This window comes from Opisthorchis viverrini (assembly GCF_000715545.1).
Source record: "Opisthorchis viverrini unplaced genomic scaffold opera_v5_29, whole genome shotgun sequence".
NCBI classification, from domain to species: domain Eukaryota; kingdom Metazoa; phylum Platyhelminthes; class Trematoda; order Opisthorchiida; family Opisthorchiidae; genus Opisthorchis; species Opisthorchis viverrini.
In genome coordinates this window covers 1,051,921-1,071,999 of record NW_008751685.1, presented here as the reverse complement: position 1 = coordinate 1,071,999, position 20,079 = coordinate 1,051,921, and the positions used below count along the sequence as shown (strand labels likewise).

The following is a 20,079-nucleotide window of genomic DNA, read 5'->3' as shown; positions in this document are numbered from 1 at the left end:
CTTGGATTGGATGCGATTAGTTAGACTGCCAGCGCGCATTGCTACAAGGAAATAAAATACACGCCAAAAGGAAAGGGCAATAGATTACAAGTCATCTGCAGTTGTAATAGGCCTTTAGCCATCAAAGTGTAAATGGTGTTTACCCTGAATGCAATCTTGGTTTAAACGTGACGTAATTGGCCCGTACATTTCGACTACAAGAGGAGTTCGAATGAGCAAATCAGGTAAATCGAAAAAAACTGCAACACATGCTTCGGTAGGGCCTTCAAAATTCAAGTTATTGAACAACCGTCCGTTATTTATCGTTTTTGGAAAACTGATTAATAAATATCCTCGAAGGCTAGACAAAACAGCTCAGTGGTTAAGGTGCGTGGTTCGTACTCAACCTCAGCAACTTGATAGCTTCTGTCTAGGCAGCTAGGCACCGAGAGAGTGTGGCAGCTGAACGGTTATGCTTCATATTTAGTGTTATCCTTAAATTCACCCAGTGGGGCTTGAATGAAAGTAAGCGACAGCTTCTCTAGCAATTCAGACTACTCTAATGCGCATGCAACAGGGTAGAAGTTAGAGAAACAAAACGTTAAAAAAGGCTTTCGTGTGGGCAGACTTCTGACGGTCCTCCATCTTTTGATGAGATATGACCCATGGAGAAGACGATTAAAGAGACGACAAATCGGAGTAAACATTTCTGCAGGACACGAGCACATCTTTCCAACTTCGCTAGAGTTAGTTGCGTAAATTCCCCCAGTCGACATGCATCAAATAAATCACTGACGCCACCGTCTCACCAGAATGTACACTCTCTTACCATGAGGATAACTGCTTCCAATAACCAAATCTGTGTAGCCGGTGTGAATTCGGTCTCGGAAGTTCCAAACAGTTTGCGTTAGATCAACACCAACACTGGAAATAGCCTCTGCCGTACAAGTGGAAGGACTTAGTAGCCCAAGCGGTACCTTTGGCGTTTTTGTTGGACGCTTGCCACAGTCTCAGAGAACGCGGTTGCAATGAAACGACCTGCTCTGATTACAGCTCACTAAGACGGACGTCATTATGTTCCGACCGGAGTAAGGACCTGGTGGCGGAAAGTTCGCGGGACGAGAAGATATTCGTCCTTCTAGTCTACACTTCCCAGAGTCTAGTGACCAATTTGAATTTGCCATGTGAGTTTCGATCCCGGGTTGTCGAAGTGGTTGAGTGCACTGTCATTTATTCGACAACATATGTCAGAATGTGGGTGAGCATGCGACTATGCGACTTGATATTCACATGCTTAATACATTTTATGAACCATCTTCAATTTACAAGCACATAGTGTTGGACACCGTGACAAATACATACTACTGAGTTACTTTTAAGCAACCCAGTGGTCCTCTGTTTTCGTTGACCAATTTTTGGTAGCCCAAAAATATTACACAATATCCGGGCTGATGCCAGTGAATAAATTTGTCACTGATATGTCACTGAGTCACCATAATGGTTCGATTTGCTTAATCCATAAGGGGAATAAAATGAGGATAAATCTTTGTCAGAATGAAGCTATGTCTGAGTTCTGACCTCTGACACGACAAGTAGCCTCATTTATCAAGATGTTCAAAGCATAAAACTCCCACGGAAGATCCAAATCACGGCGCAGCTGGTAGCATCCCATTCCTGCGAGCGGTAAATAGTCTTTGGTCAAGTTCAGAGAGGTCAATCCTGACCAGTTTAGGAAAAACCCTCGTCTATGAATCGGGCCTGTGCATTATACCAAACCACTAACTCCAAAGGACACTGTCCAGCCTAAATAACTGTTTTCCTTAGGATAAATCGCCGCCGCGGCGCAGCTGGTAGCATCCCATTCCTGCGAGCGGTAAATAGTCTTTGGTCAAGTTCAGAGAGGTCAATCCTGACCAGTTTAGGAAAAACCCTCGTCTATGAATCGGGCCTGTGCATTATACCAAACCACTAACTCCAAAGGACACTGTCCAGCCTAAATAACTGTTTTCCTTAGGATAAAATCGCCGCCGCTCTACCACCTTCTTTAGAGCGGGGTAAAATGAAGGTGAAGTACTGAGAGCATGAGGCACTAATATTTACAGTTCCCTATCTCGAAAACGTAGTCTTTTTTTCCAAAAAAGACAAGCGAACGTAATGACAATATACTACTCTACCAAATCGAGTAGCTTCGCGCATCCAGATTAACTAGTGAGTACCCAGTCATATTAGCATACGGTCATCCCATGAGCTAACAAGCTTTACCACAAATCTATAGCACCTATTTGCCTGTCTATTCTGTAAGCAAAAATTGAGAAAATAGCAGTGGTAAAGCGTTAATTCACGCTAACATCACTCTCTGTTGTACAGTAGTTCTCCTGTCCTGGCACATTTATTGTGGTGAGTTAACATCAAAGGAAGCGGTGAACCATTGAACCCGAGTTTTGGTCATATTGGATTTTAGCAGCAGTGCATATCTTTGGCCTTCCAGACCTCACGCTGGACGCCTCACGTTTGAAAAGCAGAACATGTTCATGCTAGAGTGACGTGATTGGTTGACTCGACGGTTCAAACGCTGACCCAGTAGCTGTCCTGCCGGTGTCGATCGATCTTCTCAGCTGGCTGCACAGAATGTGATCGTGCACCAAACCCGTCCACATACACGCTCACTCTCATAGATACACGCGAGCCAAGTTAGCTGGAACTGGTGAACTGGATAGGGAAGCAAAGCAAACACTATTTTGCGTATAGTGTAAAGCGTTTCCGGTTAGAATGGCAGACCTTGTGGTGCTCTGTTCATAACATTCTAAAAAGTCGACAGCCTTCACCTGTCTTAGTCTCGGTTGAAAACAGCCAAGTATTCATCCCTAGCTCTATATCCATCAATAAATTGCTGATGGTAGTGAGGAAATTGAATTGTTGAAGTTATCTACCTGGCAGTTGTCCGGTGATATGCATCACATTTCCCTCTACATCCATGCGTCTTCTGATTGGTTAGCATTTTCCGTGAGTCATGCTGACTGGATCGATGTCCATGGACGAGGCGCTTCTATTGATTCGTCAAACGTAAGTCACACAAAAAGCCACACGATGGCAATAAAGTAACAGAGGTTGGGATGAACCTGGCTCACCCTGCCTACCCATATTGCCAGCTGATTGGGTCCCCTATGCGCGCCCTTCAGTTCGATGTCATTCGACGTTAGCGTTGTTACCATACCTCACACATTTCCACTACCAGCCGGTCAACTTAAACCATCGAAATCACGTCACGTGAATCGAGCATGATCGAATAAGCCTGATTATAATGGTTGACCTGAACAACTTGCAAGTTTTAACAGCATGATCTTTGACCCACTCCGTATTGCCATAAAAGTTACCGTTAGGAAAAGTACACTGAATCCTACAGCACATGCGACGAAATGAACTTAGAAGCAATGAATTTATGACAGTGGATGCAATGGGAAATTCGTAATCAGGGCACATTTTCAATGAAGCTCAGGTTAGATCACACGATACACTACAGCGCGTACGCAGAATTGGTGAATCAGACTGTCATTCCGAAATGGAGTGAGCATATGGAAATGTTGCCAGGTATCCAGAATGTCACGTTGGTTCATTCTGGACGCTCCCCGTAGTCCGTGTGAGAATCTTGAGGGAATCCAGTTGAAAACAAAACCATCGATTTGGGGACGAGGAAGAACGATAGACGTGAGCGTTTTGAACGTTTTTGGAGTGTTCTTTAATGCACCATACGTGGTCATAACTGCATCCAGTTGGTTTCACGCGGTGCTGGCCATCCTTAGTAAGAGTACCCTCAAGTCTTGCCCAGATGTCTATGGAAATCGGATGTGAGGTTCATTACGAATTGTTCACTTGACGTTTGTAAACATACCTAATTCGAGTACAGTATATCCTGTTGAACAGCTGATGGTTTGATGGTTACTAACGGTAAACGTAAAGTGTGTAAAATCGTACTCAGCAAGGTCACCCGACCACGTGGGATTTTCCTCACCCAGGCCTTATTCGCTGCACTCGTTTTCTGTGATATTTACAGGAATCAATACTGGCATTTACTATGCTGTGGGCACACTACTGAACCCGATACTCGCGCAGTATTTTGGGGTAAGTTGTTCGTGAATTACTGGTGGTTGTGTGAATCTTTTTTACGATCAAAAGACCCATGGTCCTTTTTATCGAACGCGAATAAGTTTAAATGGTAATGGGTTCAAAAGATGGTTAACACTTGATGAGCCGGTTGTTGACTTGTACAAGGGGGTTGCTGTGTATATACTTTTGATGCTGAGATCACTGACACGACTTTACTTTGAATGGTATTCACTTGTGTACCCGGGGATCAAATTCTTCTGCTGTTTGTAAGAGAACAGACAGAGCCCACTGAGTACGTTCCATTACTAAATCCGAGCTACTTCAAGTGCGATGATGGAGAAAACTCTTATCTGTCAATAATGTGAGTGAGTTCAACGGGACTGATGAACGAGAATCACAGTTGAAGTGTCTCGGAGAAAAAATGATCAATCCAAGCGCTTCACATGTAGTTACTTGCGGAAATGGATTCCATATAGTTGCCGGAATTACTAGGTGAGTTGTCAAGGTCAAAAGCACTCCTGGCGATAGCTACGATAGCAGTTTTTCTAATATCACTTCTGGGTTTAGGGAACCCAAAATGTGTGACAACTGAACTATGCCACCATAGTCTTGATTGTGAGAATATTTTCATCGACATACGTGTAGCAGTCAGATGATCTATAAACACAGGCCCATGGGCCACAGTAACAAAGAATTTCGAATGTTCTTGACAGCAGTGACCGCATTAGCTCTACTTTAGGATGCTAGCTTAATGACACATGAACAACACTGTGTGTGTCCTCACGATGATTTCTTAATCGACCAACCTGAGTACAAGTCAGTGAATCCCTCGAATGGGCATGCGGAAATAAGATCTGAATAGATTTCAGGGACCTAATGAGTAGTGTGTTACATCTGGACACAACGCAACATCTCGAATATCGTCCAATTGAAAACCTGAGTACAAGTCAGTGAATCCCTCGAATGGGCATGCGGAAATAAGATCTGAATAGATTTCAGGGACCTAATGAGTAGTGTGTTACATCTGGACACAACGCAACATCTCGAATATCGTGCCAATTGAAACATTTGGTGACCTGGCGCAGCATATTCAGTTGAAGCGGACCATCAGCTGGATTCAGTTGACTTGAGCCTGCTGTCAAAGCCGAGTCATTGTGTAAATGAGAATTTCTCTTCAAGTCTGTCCACTCTTGGTTCAGTTAGGCTGAGGGAAATTAGGTGACCACGTTTAACTGGTGAACCTGAAGTGAAAAGGTGAAACAGGTCGTAGGCTATCGAAGATTTTTCAGCAAACTCATGAGTAGTAAGTGTAATGCCTAAACAACAACCTTTTGTGCTCATGATGAGTGCTTTAGCTGGCTACCTCGGTTGGTAAAGGTACAAGCTAGTGAATCGCCTAAGTGGACACGCGGAATTGTAATCTGATGAAGGGTTTGGAGTTAAAAGTTATTAGTCTGCAGATGAACAGGCTTGAATGTTTGAAACGTTGTCGGGCGTGTTTTTTCGCCATAAGGCTTCTTCATAGAACTTTTTTTACACAGGATGCAGTGCATAAGCCCGTGAAAGGGGTCTACAAAGGCCAGAATAACATAACGTCTCTTGATAAACAACAGAGAAGACTTTGGGGTTCTAACCAGTAGCTTACTCCACCTGTAGTAAACCGTATGAACGTACGTGGTGGAAGCCAAAAAATGAGCCAAAATGAGCCAAATCGATGAGTGAGGTGTGGATTTAATGACCGCAAGGTCTGAGGTTCGAACTCAACCTCAGCATTTCGAATGCTCTTGACTATGCTTGAGCAATCTGACGGTGTATCAGCCTTCGTTTTTCCTTTGGATGGCATAGTTCCTAGATTTCAGAAGGGTGTTACAGCTGCTTAATAGTGTCAGAGTTACGGGATTGTCCAACTAGTTTCCCGCAGTTTTCGGGACGATCTGATTACTGTAATCGCCATCATAGAAAACTACACCGTTCATCGAACAAGACCATGAAGTTCCTCAAAAAACTTCATTGTCTCACAGCCTTGTCCTTTATGGCTCTTCTAACACAGTTTACAAAGTCCACGAAATCTTGTTTAATTGTCCATTTGGATCCTGATTCATTTTTCAGGGTAATCCAAATATTGGTTGGATCGGGTTCACAATGATCGTTGCGGGAATCCTCGGGTCTGTTCTTGCTGGAATCTGTTTGGACAAAACGAAGAAATACAGGTTAGTCGTTTGCTTGTTTATCCGAAGACGTCTACTGATTAACACGTGAGTACTAGATGTAACGCATTCGTTGAATGACCTTTCCCAGTCTGAGCCGTTCTCCCCAATGAACAGTAGGCTCTTTTCATCGTTTTCCACTCCTCTAAACTGAATGTTCTTAGGGCTGTAATAGGATTTCATACTGTTGAGAGCTGACGTATCCAATTTAAGTTGTCCAGAGCTTGCCTATTCCGGACGAGATACGTTCCTAACCCAATACCTACACTGAAATTCGTTTTCCTATCAGGCGACCAAGCGGCCTGTCGTCTGAAAATCCCAGACCATAAATTCTATTTTGTACTGTCAAATGTCTTGTACAACTGCCGGTTCTGCACGAAACGTAGATGAACTTGCTGATATGCCGATCCATAGGCGGATACTGGGAGTCACCACGAGCCTTCCGGCAGCAAATGCGTCAGCTTTATGGAGAAATCGTACTTCAACAAACTTAGCTCTACACACATTGCTTCACGCCTTGCGGATGTGCAACCTGTAGGGGCAGCCAAAGCAGTTTTGATTCGAGCGAACGAGGGACTTGCTCTGTCTTGTCGGTTTGCTTCGGCCTCATTAGTCTCTACCCCGGTCCATTTGGTACAGCTACGGCGTAGCGACAGTGCCACTGAAACGTGATGATGATGCGCCACAGTAAATAAGTGAACTGTCCCATTGTCAGAAGCAAGCCTAGCTTTTTCAGACACTCCAGTCTGTACCAGGCAAAGTGTCCATCGGTAGCAGAAACAGTCGGCCTCATTAGTCTCTACCCCGGTCCATTCGGTACAGCTACGGCTGTTAGAGCGGAGTTTGTAGCGACACAGTGCCACCGAAACGTGATTGCCACTGAAACGTGATGATGATGCGCCACAGTAAATAAGTGAACTGTCCCATTATCAGAAGCAAGCCTAGCTTTTTCAGACACTCCAGTCTGTACCAGGCAAAGTGTCCATCGGTAGCAGAAACAGTGAAACTGTTGTTATGAGCTACCACACGGATATACGGTTGATGGACGTTAGATAAAGACACTAAGGTGATCGATTCGCATAGAGCAACTCCACATAACACGCAACGGGTGCTCTGAAGTCACTGGAACATGAAGTAGATGGCCACACGCAGGAGAGACCTCTGAGATATCTTGGCTACGCACTGTACGGACGACCGCTTCATGGTTCACCATTGTATCACTAAAAGTGACATCTATCGGAGTGTTTACCACCTATCTCAATAAGAAACACTACAGAACATAAAGTTCACTTCCTAGGGAGAGTTTTTTTTTAATAAGAATGCCTTTAGATGACTTCAGTGACTCTGACACGTACCACAAGAGCTATTGTGGACAGGTCCGTGAAAGTATTCAGATGCGCTTCAAGCTATAGAATTCGGCTAACTCAGGGGAACGCGTACTTGTACTGCTAGCAATAGTTTTTCAGTCCTGTCAGAGGGTGTTTCATCCAACCTGTCCACCGATTTGCGAAAAGAATTCTGCTTGTCGACAGACTCGATATATCATGCCGCATTGTTGAGCCTCGTGCGGTGTTTGATGGATTTTCACCGTAGATAGGAACATTCTATCACTCCGAAAGTATCATGAAATGCGACCTACACACAGCACTGTCTCTTCAACAAATTTGTCATCGTGCTTCCATCATGACAAAGAACTAACGAAAGATGGTGGGGTCTCTGATAGAGAATAAGCCATTTGCGTTTTTCTGCCAGATTTCAACTGGAAGGCATCAATGAATTGCCTTAGCTACGACGTTGGCCTAACTGGTTAAGAAAGCATGACCGCTAATTGACCTCATCCAACAGCCATGCTGTCAAACGGGTATCCATATCCGAACACACCTCTTTTTAGGTCTTTATCTTGGTGACTAAACCAGAGGGAGAGAGAGTGGAGGTTCGCATGAATAGTGCCAGAATCATGCTGTCCTTTGCACACAAATTTGGTTTTCATCGGCAACACAACTGAATCCCAGCTGGTTCTCTCGTTTATGAAATTCCCCAACTGAATGTGCTACACGAAGGCCGCCTCATGTTTCAGTTGGTACGATATTCGAGATACTGAATACAAGGTTGTGAGAAGCTGTCCGACGGTTAAAAAATGTCACAGACAATGTATTCAGCTGGGCCTCAGATGAAAACCAAGTTGATCTGCAAATGAATTTCTCACAATTTAAGTTCAATTAGACCCTAAGGTCGACAGAAAATCGGGAACTGAGCCCAAAGAAGGGCAGATTGTTCATTTGCTGCAGAAGAATTTTCAGCAGCGCCATGTACAGTCTCCTTCTGGACTAGGTCGTTTTATGTGCGAGAATCACCGCTACTAGTCAAGCATCACTCCCAGACATTCATGAATACATATCTTCTTGGGCGCAACTTCACTAGGATGGAAAATACATTCGAACATCTGTTCCAGTGCTGTACTTTACTGTCCATAGATTGTTATTTCTCGGTAAGGATATCATTGACCATTTGATTCACTGACCGGTTAAATGTTAAATGGAGTGAGGTAGACAGGCACACACACACACACATCCATCACACATGAACGGGAGGAGTTATGGAAAATATCGAAAATGCTGGAAGATGAATTAGGATCACTCACAGTGACAGCTCCACATGAAGACTTCAGGAGAAACCAACCATGAGAATTAGAATTGGACACTCAGTGGGCTCGATTGGGCTGGAGTTTCGAGGGATATCGGCTCCGGTATGAAGATCTAATATGGATTAGACTGACGTAGGTATCATTCCATATAAAGCAGGGATAGTTGAGGTTAATCGAAGGGTGTTGAACAAACTTGCTATTCGAATCACGTTCAAGAAGTGAGAAACTTTATTCTTCTGATCAGTGCAGCATAAGGATGAAAGGCGTAGAGACTGTGTACATAAAATTAACCACACTAATATGCGGCCTGGAAACCGTGCGCCACAAATGGTGAGGACAGCAGAATAGTAAAGGTGAAATAAACCTGAAATGCGGATCAGTGTCAGGCGCTGGGCAATGCAGCTGTAATAACGGACATACAATGGGCACATGCACAGAATAGATCATGAACAGATGAAATTTTCAAAACAGGGACTTCGATTCAAGCCATAGCGGCTTTTGACCGAGGCGGTGGTAATCGCCACGCACTACATCATCAACATCGTCGACAGAACGACATCAGTGTTTGACTCCGATGCCTCACTGCCGTAAAACCATGATTTATTTGAAGGCCTTATTGTAAAGAAAAGAATAAAGTTGAATGGGGAAGGGACTTGATGCTAGCTTACGACAAATATTCTGAGGTGCCTACTTCCCCAGATAATCACTCAGGCAATCTGGATAGAAACTGACAACAAGAACGCCATATCACGCAGTACAGTGTGAGTAGAATCAAGAGCAAAGAGCTGGAATTCGTATGGAGAGCTGGCATGCTGCACCGTTGCCAGTAAACATGGATTTTTCATCAGAAGTGGTGAAAATGGCGCAGCATTACGTCACCCACACAGGGCAGAAGATTGTAAATGAATCTCAAGGGGAGTGTTCGAAAGAATTGAACCGGAGATACCATACCCTTGACCCGGCCCAAGGTCTATCGGTCTCAACAGTTGTTCACTCATCCTAACAAAAAATTCATCGGTTGATACCTAGCAAGAAGAGATATTTTTGCTTGGTTCTCCTAACTCAACACACGGTCAAGATGGTAACTTGTTCACTTGACCTGACGAAGGATTTGTGATAAAATCGAAATGTTCCTCATTAATAAATCAGCCGAATGACTACCAAACTCCTAAAATGTTAAAATGAAATCCCCGTTTGAAAGAGCTGATAACTTGCAGGTGCAAACCGGTATTTTTTTGTTGGAAAACGCCTCTGTACTCCGTACTGTATATGTATGACATTTAGTTTAAGTGATCGCTTCATTGTTCGCGCGTGGGCACTAGTTTCTCTGTGCATAATCGTCCCTCGTTGTTCGATCGATGGGCAAGTGGAGCTACTTTATTGGAATCGATCACATATCACGTGACCGTCCGGGCAAAACAGCTACCATGGTTGGACAGGCGCCTTAAAATGTTACACTGTATAATCTGTGTATTATGTGCTAGATCGCACAGTGTGCTATTGGAAAAGTGTTGAATTTGATACGCTGTGTCGACATTATACCAGTTCATTTTCCTATTTATCGATCAACAGACTGGTCATATTGATCACTTATGCAATCGCGTTGGTTTGGATGTGCGGATTCACAGGATTACTTCTTCTGGAACGAATCGACGTTGCGTTCGTGGCCTCATTCTTTCTTGGGTGCGTGGCATCTCTTTTGTGTTTTCCCACATTTACTTTCAACCAACCCAATTTTTCACATTGTCTGAGATGTTACGGGAACCATGTAAGAATGATTGACATCCGAAATTCAATTTACGACGCCAATATCTCTATTGTCTCACAAGCTAGTGTCAAAAGCTTTTTTGTTTCTGTCAGAGGGAGCACGTGGAGGTATTTGGATGCACAGAAAGTCTTGTGCACTCAGGTTGGGAAGAAATTTCCCTACCAATGCCAACTTCTCGTGGTGCTGTGATGTTCACGAATGTATACAGGATGAGATACGCACACAGAGAAGTGGACGATTGTGGCCCTAACCCGAAGTCTTCGGACCAAAGCCTCGCAACAAGTAGGTTGGTAGGCTGACCGTCGGATTGAAATCTTTCCACCTTTTCATAAGTGCGGGCCCCTCGGTCTCTGTAAGTACAGATACACACTATTTTTGGTGTTCAACGATTCTATGAATGTCCCAGATTGTAGGTTTAGAAAGATGACGAACGGCTCATGCCGCTTACGACTCAACTCTTGTCTCCAGTAACGGACAGATCAAGAGTATGCACAGCAGAACTGACCGCAGAGACAGATTTTCAGTCGACCTCAGTGGTGCTTGACTCCCTGGGGTTGTGTTGAAGACATCGTAAACCAGCTCACTGTCCGGTTCGCGTAGTAAACGTCCGTTACTTTTGACGTCTCCGGAGGCGCAGTATTAGTCGTGAAATGTCATCGTCGAACTGCCGCCGCCTTGGAAATCTTCTCGCAAGAATCCTCAGTCATCGATGAATACTGTAATGGGCACTAACCAAAGCAATTCATGATGCGGATGTGATCAGATATCCCAGCAAAACTCCAATGGCAGGAGTTTTCTGGTGCCACGGATAACACATGTTGCCCAAATTTTTATAATCCCGTGTCTATTTCGAACATGCTCATTTTGGGCTAAACCATGCTATGTATTGGACTCAACCAATCAGACGCATTTCGTCCCAACTTTATTCCGAACGCAATATAATCCAACTTCCATTCTGTTGGCGCTAGTGGTCTGTACAATACGTATGTCACATTTTGCGCAACCAAACTGTTTTTCCGTGACGTTTACTGCACCTTGTTTTCCCATTGATACAGTAGCTTTGATTGTAGTACAGTGCTTCTCACTGGTTTGCGCGTAACCGCATGGATGCCCATCAGGTTTTCATCAGATCTGCCAATTCCGACTTTTCGGTGATGGTGATCGTCACACTTCGGCAATTTTACATGGCTGCTCCAAGTGTAATGAGGGGTTTGTTCAACATGTAACGGACTGACTTATTTTGCGGAAACGATCAGGAAACCCATGGGGTGAAAGTTGCTTTGGATGACAGTTAAACCGACCTGTCTACAGGTTTGGTGATTTACCACTCGGTTTTCGGATAAGGATTTCCGTAGCATCCCCACACACGCATGTAAACAAAGTGTCGGTTTGGCTGCGATGGAACACTGTACACATTAGCTATTCTACTTAATTGCCCATAAGTAGCCAGATTGTTCTTTTCGACCAGTAACCGACGATCGCCCGGACTTTCAAAGTTCATCAGCTTGATTTGTTCCACCAGATATAAACCCTATTTGGCGAAATACACTCATTTTCGAGAGGCTCAGCTAGAAACCAGCTGAATCTCTCGTTTATGTTACTATGTTTGAGTTCGAAAAGGGTTCACCACCAGTTTACTTGGCGCGTTGTGTTAGGATACTCCTGAATAATGATTTCGCCTTATTTTGATGGCTCCAATGAGTACAGGTTTTGGTTTCGTGACCGACGGAACTTCGGTTTAGTTGGAAACACTGGTAATTTGCCGCGAATGTCATCAGAATCTTCCTAGGTGGTTAGGCATAAGGATTTGCCGCTGGTTGATTGCTGTCATTAGAAGTTTGGCTCCACCAGCTCAACAGAAATGGCCCTCTGAAGGCAGCAAGTAGTGCACGATATTCAGTTTTTACTATCGAGTTGCCAAAGCAAAGAGGAACTCAAACCGGATGGATTGGTAAACTCATCAACTATCAGGTGTGAACCATAGTATTTGGATCCAGTTGTTCGACTTTGAAAGCCTCTCAGAGTCACTGTTGTCCTACGTTTCGGATTACTGTTATTCTAATTTACACTAAGCCACTGAAATATATGTTTGAAACTTTGTAGTACATGGCTGTTCTTCGAGGGGTAAAATCGCTACAAGCGAGGCAATAATAGCAAGAAATTCATGGGGTATGTTGGTTTCTATTGGAGAGGTACGTATCGTACGGAGTTTTATCAAATGGATTACTGCGTAGAACTTATCAAGAGCGGTGAGGTAAAAATTGTTTCATCACTTTCCACCCAAACATGGATGGCTACGATGCACTTTAGCAAGCGGCTATGAATATGAGTAAAGTCGAACTACACAACAAATTGTCTGAATCTGTGTTGTTTAGATTGCCAGTTCTGCTAATCTGGAGCGTGGTTTCTTTCACTTTTTCAGCAATCCATTAATCCTGGGATCAACGAAATACACTCGTTTGCAAGCAAATTTAGTTTTGCAAGAGACTCACCTAGAACCCAGCTGAATCTCTCGTTTTTGATGCCTTCAGGCAGAACGAATAATCCTGGGATCATTTTGCTATTAGGTTACTTTTAATTCACTATTTCTATGTGGTCTTTGTTCGTTCAACTGATATGCGCAGTATAGGACTAATGGGGAGGACAATCTGTTACTTTGCCTCCATCCAGACTCGCAATGACCGGCTTTCTACCAATCGGCTTCGAATTTGCCGCCGAACTCACATATCCTGCCGATGAAGGACTTACATCCGGTCTGCTTAATGCATCCGCTCAGGTACGTGTATTGTGCACCTTTTGTTTGTTTTGCACATGCTCCCTCATGAGCTTTTGTCTGGTAGACTTTTCACTATGAAGAAGAAGGTTGGATTACAGTAGTTTATGTATCGGTAGTCACTTCCTCAGACATCAAAATCGATGTGTTTGTGTTTGTTCCATCCTCTTTGTTGTATAGCAATAAACAGACACTCCCGCTCACTTCAAAAAGTTATCTTCCATGTAGCACATACGAGCCTTCAACTAGAACGTATCTCACGAGCAGGAATCTGGGTTGCTCCGTCCTCAGCTTTGATACTGCCGCATTAGTCTAAAAAATACTACTTGCCTGTCGCCAGCACTATGTATGTTTTGAGCAGCAGACGCTTTTTTTTATTTTTAGCTCAGTTCTCCAGCCGGATTTTTCCCTAATTATTCATCTTTCTTCATTTAATGAATTACGGATTAATCCTGACTAGATGGTTTCTTTAGCATTACTGACTACTTTTCTACTCCCAGTAGTATATTTTTCAGACGAAAACTGGTAGGCCAGGTGGTAGTGTATCGTTGCCGCCCGCTTTCACCACTGCTTAACACAAGAACATAATTTGGTTTCGGATTTGAAAACTTTCTGTTTTGGGCAATTTGCAGTATTTCTGTGCTTTAGCCCCATTTTGCAGCATAGTTCCCGTCTATTTTGTGCGTTTTTTTCAGGTTTTTGGGATCATATTCATTACTTCCGCAAGCAGTATGGTGGGTCTGTATGACGTCAAATATACCAACACTTATTTCACCGTCCTACTGGCCGTTGGTTTCCTTCTACTGTGTAAGTTGAATATTTTTCGGTAATCGTTTCGACCCATCGTGACAATTTTTCAGCGTTTTGCATCGGTCATTTCAGCTAGGCGTTTCCTAGGCACAGATACCAACAACAGTACAGCTTTGGCAAAGTGCGCTCATTCGCAAATTCTTCCATGTTAACCACAGACCCGGATATAATCTTTGTTTGTGACATCCTTCAGCTGTCGTACGATGAGAAAGTATACGCCGATTTCTCAAGTATCCTGCCAACTGAGACAGTTAAAGAACATCACAAACGAGGGATCTTGCTGGGATCCAGGTGATATAGACCTGAGTGTATTTTGCCAACTGTGTGCAAATGAGTGTTTAATTGGAACGTTACTTAGAAACCGCACCTACCTGATTAGCCCCTGTAAGTAAGAAGCCGACCGTGGGCTATCAGAGAGTTCCATGCAACCTCATGTGCAATATTTTTTGTCAATGCTATATTCGTTCACTCATTACCTAGCATTCCAACGTGTTCTTTCAACGTGTCCTTCTATACTATGCTGCCAAGTGCACCTCCAAATTACAACACCTTTCAACACCTAACAGATTTGCCGATTAGTAGCGTCTGCGACTTTCGATTTTCTGATGTTTATCAACCACCTATCACCCATATCACAGCCAAATCAAATCGTTTAGTTGAATGCAAAATGAAGGGGGCGTATGTGCAAAGTTGTACAAAGCTGACTGACAGTCTGGCCTTTAGATTGATACCGTACACATTTCCTGCTAACAGTTCAGTGGAGTAGCTCAGCCAGATACTGTCAGCCTACATAGGAGCAGTCACGATGCCGATGCTGGATTCGAGCCACAGACTTTCTGATGAGTACGCTCGCGCCGAGCCAAAATCATTGTGTCATATGAGGATGGGGTTCAACAACCCGCAGGGTGATAGCTGTTCGAAATCTAACGTCTATCCGACAAAAAAGTAGTAAAATGAATGAGGAAAAGTGGTTGAAAATTACATCTAATTGATCATATCATTATTTAGAAAAGAGTAGCTGACGAGGTGACTGGATAAAAACCTGATGACAAGTGAGGCAGTCTCCTGGTCTTCTATCAGAACTGACATACTTCGACCCGAGGTTAACCCCTATGGTGGCAAACCTTTGTAATGCGAACTTCCTTCTGGACGATATTTCGTTCGGAAATATGACGTTAAACCGAATTTGTTCGTGAATTTTAAGGTCAACACATACGGAATAGTTTTATATTTTGCCGCCCAACCCCACGAACCCGCTTCTAACATTTGACCTGGTGCACTTGATCCCTTTTCAGTGTTCGTCAAAGAAGATCTCCGTCGGTTGACTACGCAACGTGCAGTAAGCGTTTTACCGTCCTTTACCAAGTCTATGATTCATTTAAAAGTGTTATCCATTACGTGACTGAACGAAGCTATCTTCTACCCACAAAGTGAGGGTCGTATCATTCGACAGTGAATTCCCGCTGACATTCGTCAACGTTCCCACTCGTTGTGGTTAACATCTTTACTTTTATAAAGTGTTGTAATTTATAGTGATGGGAGTAGATGTGACAATATTCAATGGAGATTTCATCCTAACAGTAAAGTTAGTTTAGGCTGAGAGGCTGAGAAGTACTGTACAGTTATTTCATCCTTGCTGATGTTCATCAGCATTTCGCGTCTTACGAAACTCAGAGTTTCATGCGCCTTCCAATCATGTTTGAACACAGCCGTTTGGTCGAAAGCAGCTGATTAGCACCGTGATTAGTCCTCACTTAGACAAGATATACGACCACTCATCCGTCAATCACGAAAACCACATCACGTGATAATATTATGATTGGCTCCTCGAAAGATGACTTCTCAGATGGAAGTTTCACACACCCAAGGCTGCTTATTGGCTCATAGAGTAACTTACTGGGAAGTCCTCCTGAGCTTCCTTGAGAAATACAGTGGAGTTCTGGGAGACAGTGTAACGTTCCTCACCTATGAAATTTAAGGTGTGTGTATATATGAATCGGTCATGTTGCCAATTTCATCGTTGGCATTGAGTCAGGCACATAAATCAAGTGACAGCTCCTGCTTTCTTATTCTCTGTCTTCTGGGCTGGTTATTTGGTCTTTAAATGAATTTCACTCAGGTCTATGGACCCGATTTCATGAGGAATCCCTCTCGTGCACATTCCTGATTTCTGAAGTAATTTAATCACCATGACAACACGATGTGACGCACAAACCACGATCGTTTACAGTAATACATCCAAAAGGGAGGCCATTTCGAAGATGGATCCTATATTCAAAGGATTGCTTCCCGTTAGCTACGACCACTCCCACATCCCCATAGAGAAGCCACCAATCAGGACGAACGGTGTCGTTTAAATAGAACAAAGCACATCTCGTTGAATTCTCTGTTCTTCAGCTAGTCCCCTTCATCTTGGACGGATATTGAATAGATGTTATCAACTGTAATAGATTTCCGCTAACGTAAAGTTAGATATTCGGACGTAATGAATGTTAAAAAAAATATATCATCTTTGGCGGATCATGGAAATGTAATCGAAAGCACTGCATCTTCAATACATACATATAAGAGTTCTTTTGCAGTTTTCGAATAAGCCTGTCGTGATGACGGTAAATTTTGGTCAGTTTCAAGTGTCATGTACGAAGGCAGTCAACCACACTAAATTTGAAACAGCCCACTAGGTCATTGGAGAAGGTAGACTTTTCAGAAGGAGCCCATTCCTTCAGGAGCGGGTTGTCTGTTATAGAGGACTGGTGCACCGAATGACAACCATATCGTCAGCTGTCCATCCGGGTATGGTCTGTTGTGTTTCAACCATATCGTCAGCTGTCCATCCGGGTACAACAGACCATACCCGGATGGAAAAGAAGGCAAAACTGCCTTCTTTAACTCAACCGTGAAAGGAACAGGCAGAGATGCAGTGGAGTGGGATAAGACAGGGTCCTGCTAGCTCAAAGTGATCGTTTCGTCGTTAAAAATAGACCAACAGATTTTGGATATTCATGATAGGATATTGAAGAAACCTGAGTCTCCCAAAGTCGGTTAAATATTATACCTGAACGGGACTATTATCCATTTGAGTCAGTCACACAACGACGCACTGTACTCCCAGTTAACGAGTTCGATTTTGTAGTTTTTTGTTTAGAAGAGACAACAACTCACAGGTGAATCAATTATAGAGGGAGGTCGTATTTATCTACTAATCGTCGGCCCGAAACCCCTCTCCCAGATGTACGTCAGCTTTCCACAAAGGACACCCAAATTAAGGAAGGGCTTCCCATCAAGCAATGGTTGTTAACACTGAGGCGTAACCCAATTGTCAAGCCCGTGTGACAGTTGAGACGGTATCAAGTCTACCTATTAGAAAGGAAACATGCTACTTAGCCATCACGTTTCGTTCCCTCATATGAGTGGTACACTTTATTCGATGCCTTCGCCTGCGCCCAGGAGTGAACCGTGTTTTTTTCTTTCCACAGATGCATGCTGAATGCATCACGAGAGCAAACGAAGAGCTCTCTAGCAGTCCAATTTGATTGCCGACAAGAAAACAGCCAAACCAAAGCACGCTTGCATAAAAATGCAGGGTAAACATTCATACGCGAACAACTGATGTACGACCGTCTGCCCAGTGTTCACAACGCCTTTCTCCAACCCCATTCAACAACTTTTTACTACAATCCATATTCATAAATCAGATTATTTTGCCTTCCTACTTTTTCTATTCAAACTGCCTTTTAACCCATTCAAATTCAAAGTTGCCTCCAATATTGTATGATGTTGTTGTTAGTTTTCAAATATTTATTGACTTTTTAATTCCCTCCCCGATATTTTCTCTACAAGTAAGCGAAGAAACATCTTTTTATACCCCTAGCTGCTCTTTTAACCCACAGCCTTAAACCAAATGAAAATCAGTCATGGGAACCCGTTCTTCCTCTGGAACATTTGCTCCGCATGTTGTTTATTACCTGTGCAAAATATCACCCCATTTTTGAGCACTGATCATTAACTGGGACTTGTTTTTTTGCCGTTCGAATCCCGTCGTATTATTTCTGTTGAGGTTGTAGAGTATTCGATTCTCCAGCGGTGTTCACCGGTTGGTTAATTAACACAAAATGCCACGATTACGTACACTACTTTATGCGATCTCTCATAGAATGAATAACAATTCAGCCTCATTATTCCTTCACTAGAACAACTCGACGGCAATCGTACGGTGTAGCACCTAGCGTTTTACAATGAAATGTAATGACGAGTGCGCACTCCGAACCGAAGCACTTCCCGTCTTCGATCGAACAAAATCGAATAATGCATTAATTTGCGTTATCACCCATTCACACAATTAGTTATATAACGTTATTGTGTATCATTTCAGCCATCTGTCATCCTCTGAACTGAAACCCCTGTCTTACTGCATTAGGTGCCGGTACGGAATTTCCCGTTGATTGCTCGAATCGATTATTGAACTCGCTCCACGTTGCAAATCTTCAGGGCACTGGAACTTGTTGACGTCACGGGTTATAATAATAGTACTTCCTCGAAGGACACTAATTGATGCGTTGTTAATCCCCACCAAGAGTGACGAATCACAGATGATTGTGTGGAGTAAACTTGGATGTTTGCATGGATGGTGCATCCATGCTGTTGCCTTCAATTTTATAGCTCCCTTCCCAATCCCCCCACTTGACAGTCCACAGACAGTGCTGTATTTACGCACCAATTTATCAGCTCCCGCCTCCAATGCGCTGCTACGTATCCCACCTCCCCGAATCATTGATGAACGAAACTGTGGAAGCTACAACCACGCGGGTATTACAGCTGACAATGCTGATTATGATGATGCTTACAGTACTTCCCTAGCAAGTTTCGCGAGCTAAAGAACATAAAGAACGACAGCGATCTCCTCGCATTTGTTTATCCAGACAGCATTGTCCATCCACGTCATTATTCAGTATTTTTGCGATGAGACTCAATGATCAAAAGCACTCGATGAGTCTAAATTTCCAAACCATGTCTGCCGGATCGCATTCGCTAGATTTTGTATTGTCCCAAGTCTCATCAGACGCGGCGGACTAGTTTCTCAGTGAAATTTTATGTAGATCGTAGTGTAAAAAGATTTTATTATTTTCAATTCAGATTTCCTTCTGTCGTTGAAGTCAGCCTAAGCTGAAAGCCCAGGAGGCACCATAGGATTGTTGCTCCCTCATTGGGAATGATCAGTGGTGTGCATCTCCCCGCATTCTTCCCAGAAGAGAGTTTCAAACCTGCAACCTTCGGGCCAGTGGTTGATCACACAACCGTTCAGCTTTAAGCGTTGATCACTACAGTATGATTAGTCCCCACGTTTATCTGCTTCTCCATCGTGATTTGTCGCAGTAGATTTAGTCTCATGGCTCTTGTTCGGCTAGATCTTCTTGATCTCACTTAGGAGCCATTCAGGAAATGAATCCAAATTGATCACGTACTTACCAACTCCAAAGCTTTGTTCAGATCTCGTGCCATTGGTTCTACTCTGCCATCCATTTACTTCCCTTTGCATTCTCGCATTTTCGCGTATGTCGCCGATAGATACGTTCACATTCCAGATGCACGTACAAATCTCTTGCCTCTGACATCATCAACAACTTAAGAAGGCTTCTGCAACCTAGTATGAAGTGTTCGTGTGAAAACAGTTTCTACATGTAAAGAGACTCCCATTTCGTGTAACTAGTAGCAGAAGACATTTGTCTTCTCAGACGAAGTTTTAAACTACCGTCCCGTTCCCATTTTCATGCTTAGGAGTCATTTCCTGAACGCC

The 20,079-nt window shown here is 43.4% G+C and overlaps 1 protein-coding gene across 1 annotated transcript in view; it reads left to right on the top strand.

Annotated features, from left to right (window-relative positions):
• Positions 1-17,818, top strand: part of T265_02395 (hypothetical protein) — a gene marked incomplete at both ends in the record, with an annotated part of 32,588 nt that extends 14,770 nt beyond the window's left edge. The window contains 7 exons of the mRNA XM_009166628.1: positions 4,031-4,098; positions 6,193-6,293; positions 10,507-10,617; positions 13,373-13,478; positions 14,171-14,282; positions 15,581-15,624; positions 17,762-17,818. Coding sequence (XP_009164892.1) covers positions 4,031-4,098; positions 6,193-6,293; positions 10,507-10,617; positions 13,373-13,478; positions 14,171-14,282; positions 15,581-15,624; positions 17,762-17,818 — 599 coding nt within the window. The remainder of the gene's footprint in view (positions 1-4,030; positions 4,099-6,192; positions 6,294-10,506; positions 10,618-13,372; positions 13,479-14,170; positions 14,283-15,580; positions 15,625-17,761) is intronic.
• Between the last annotated feature and the right edge of the window lie 2,261 nt (positions 17,819-20,079).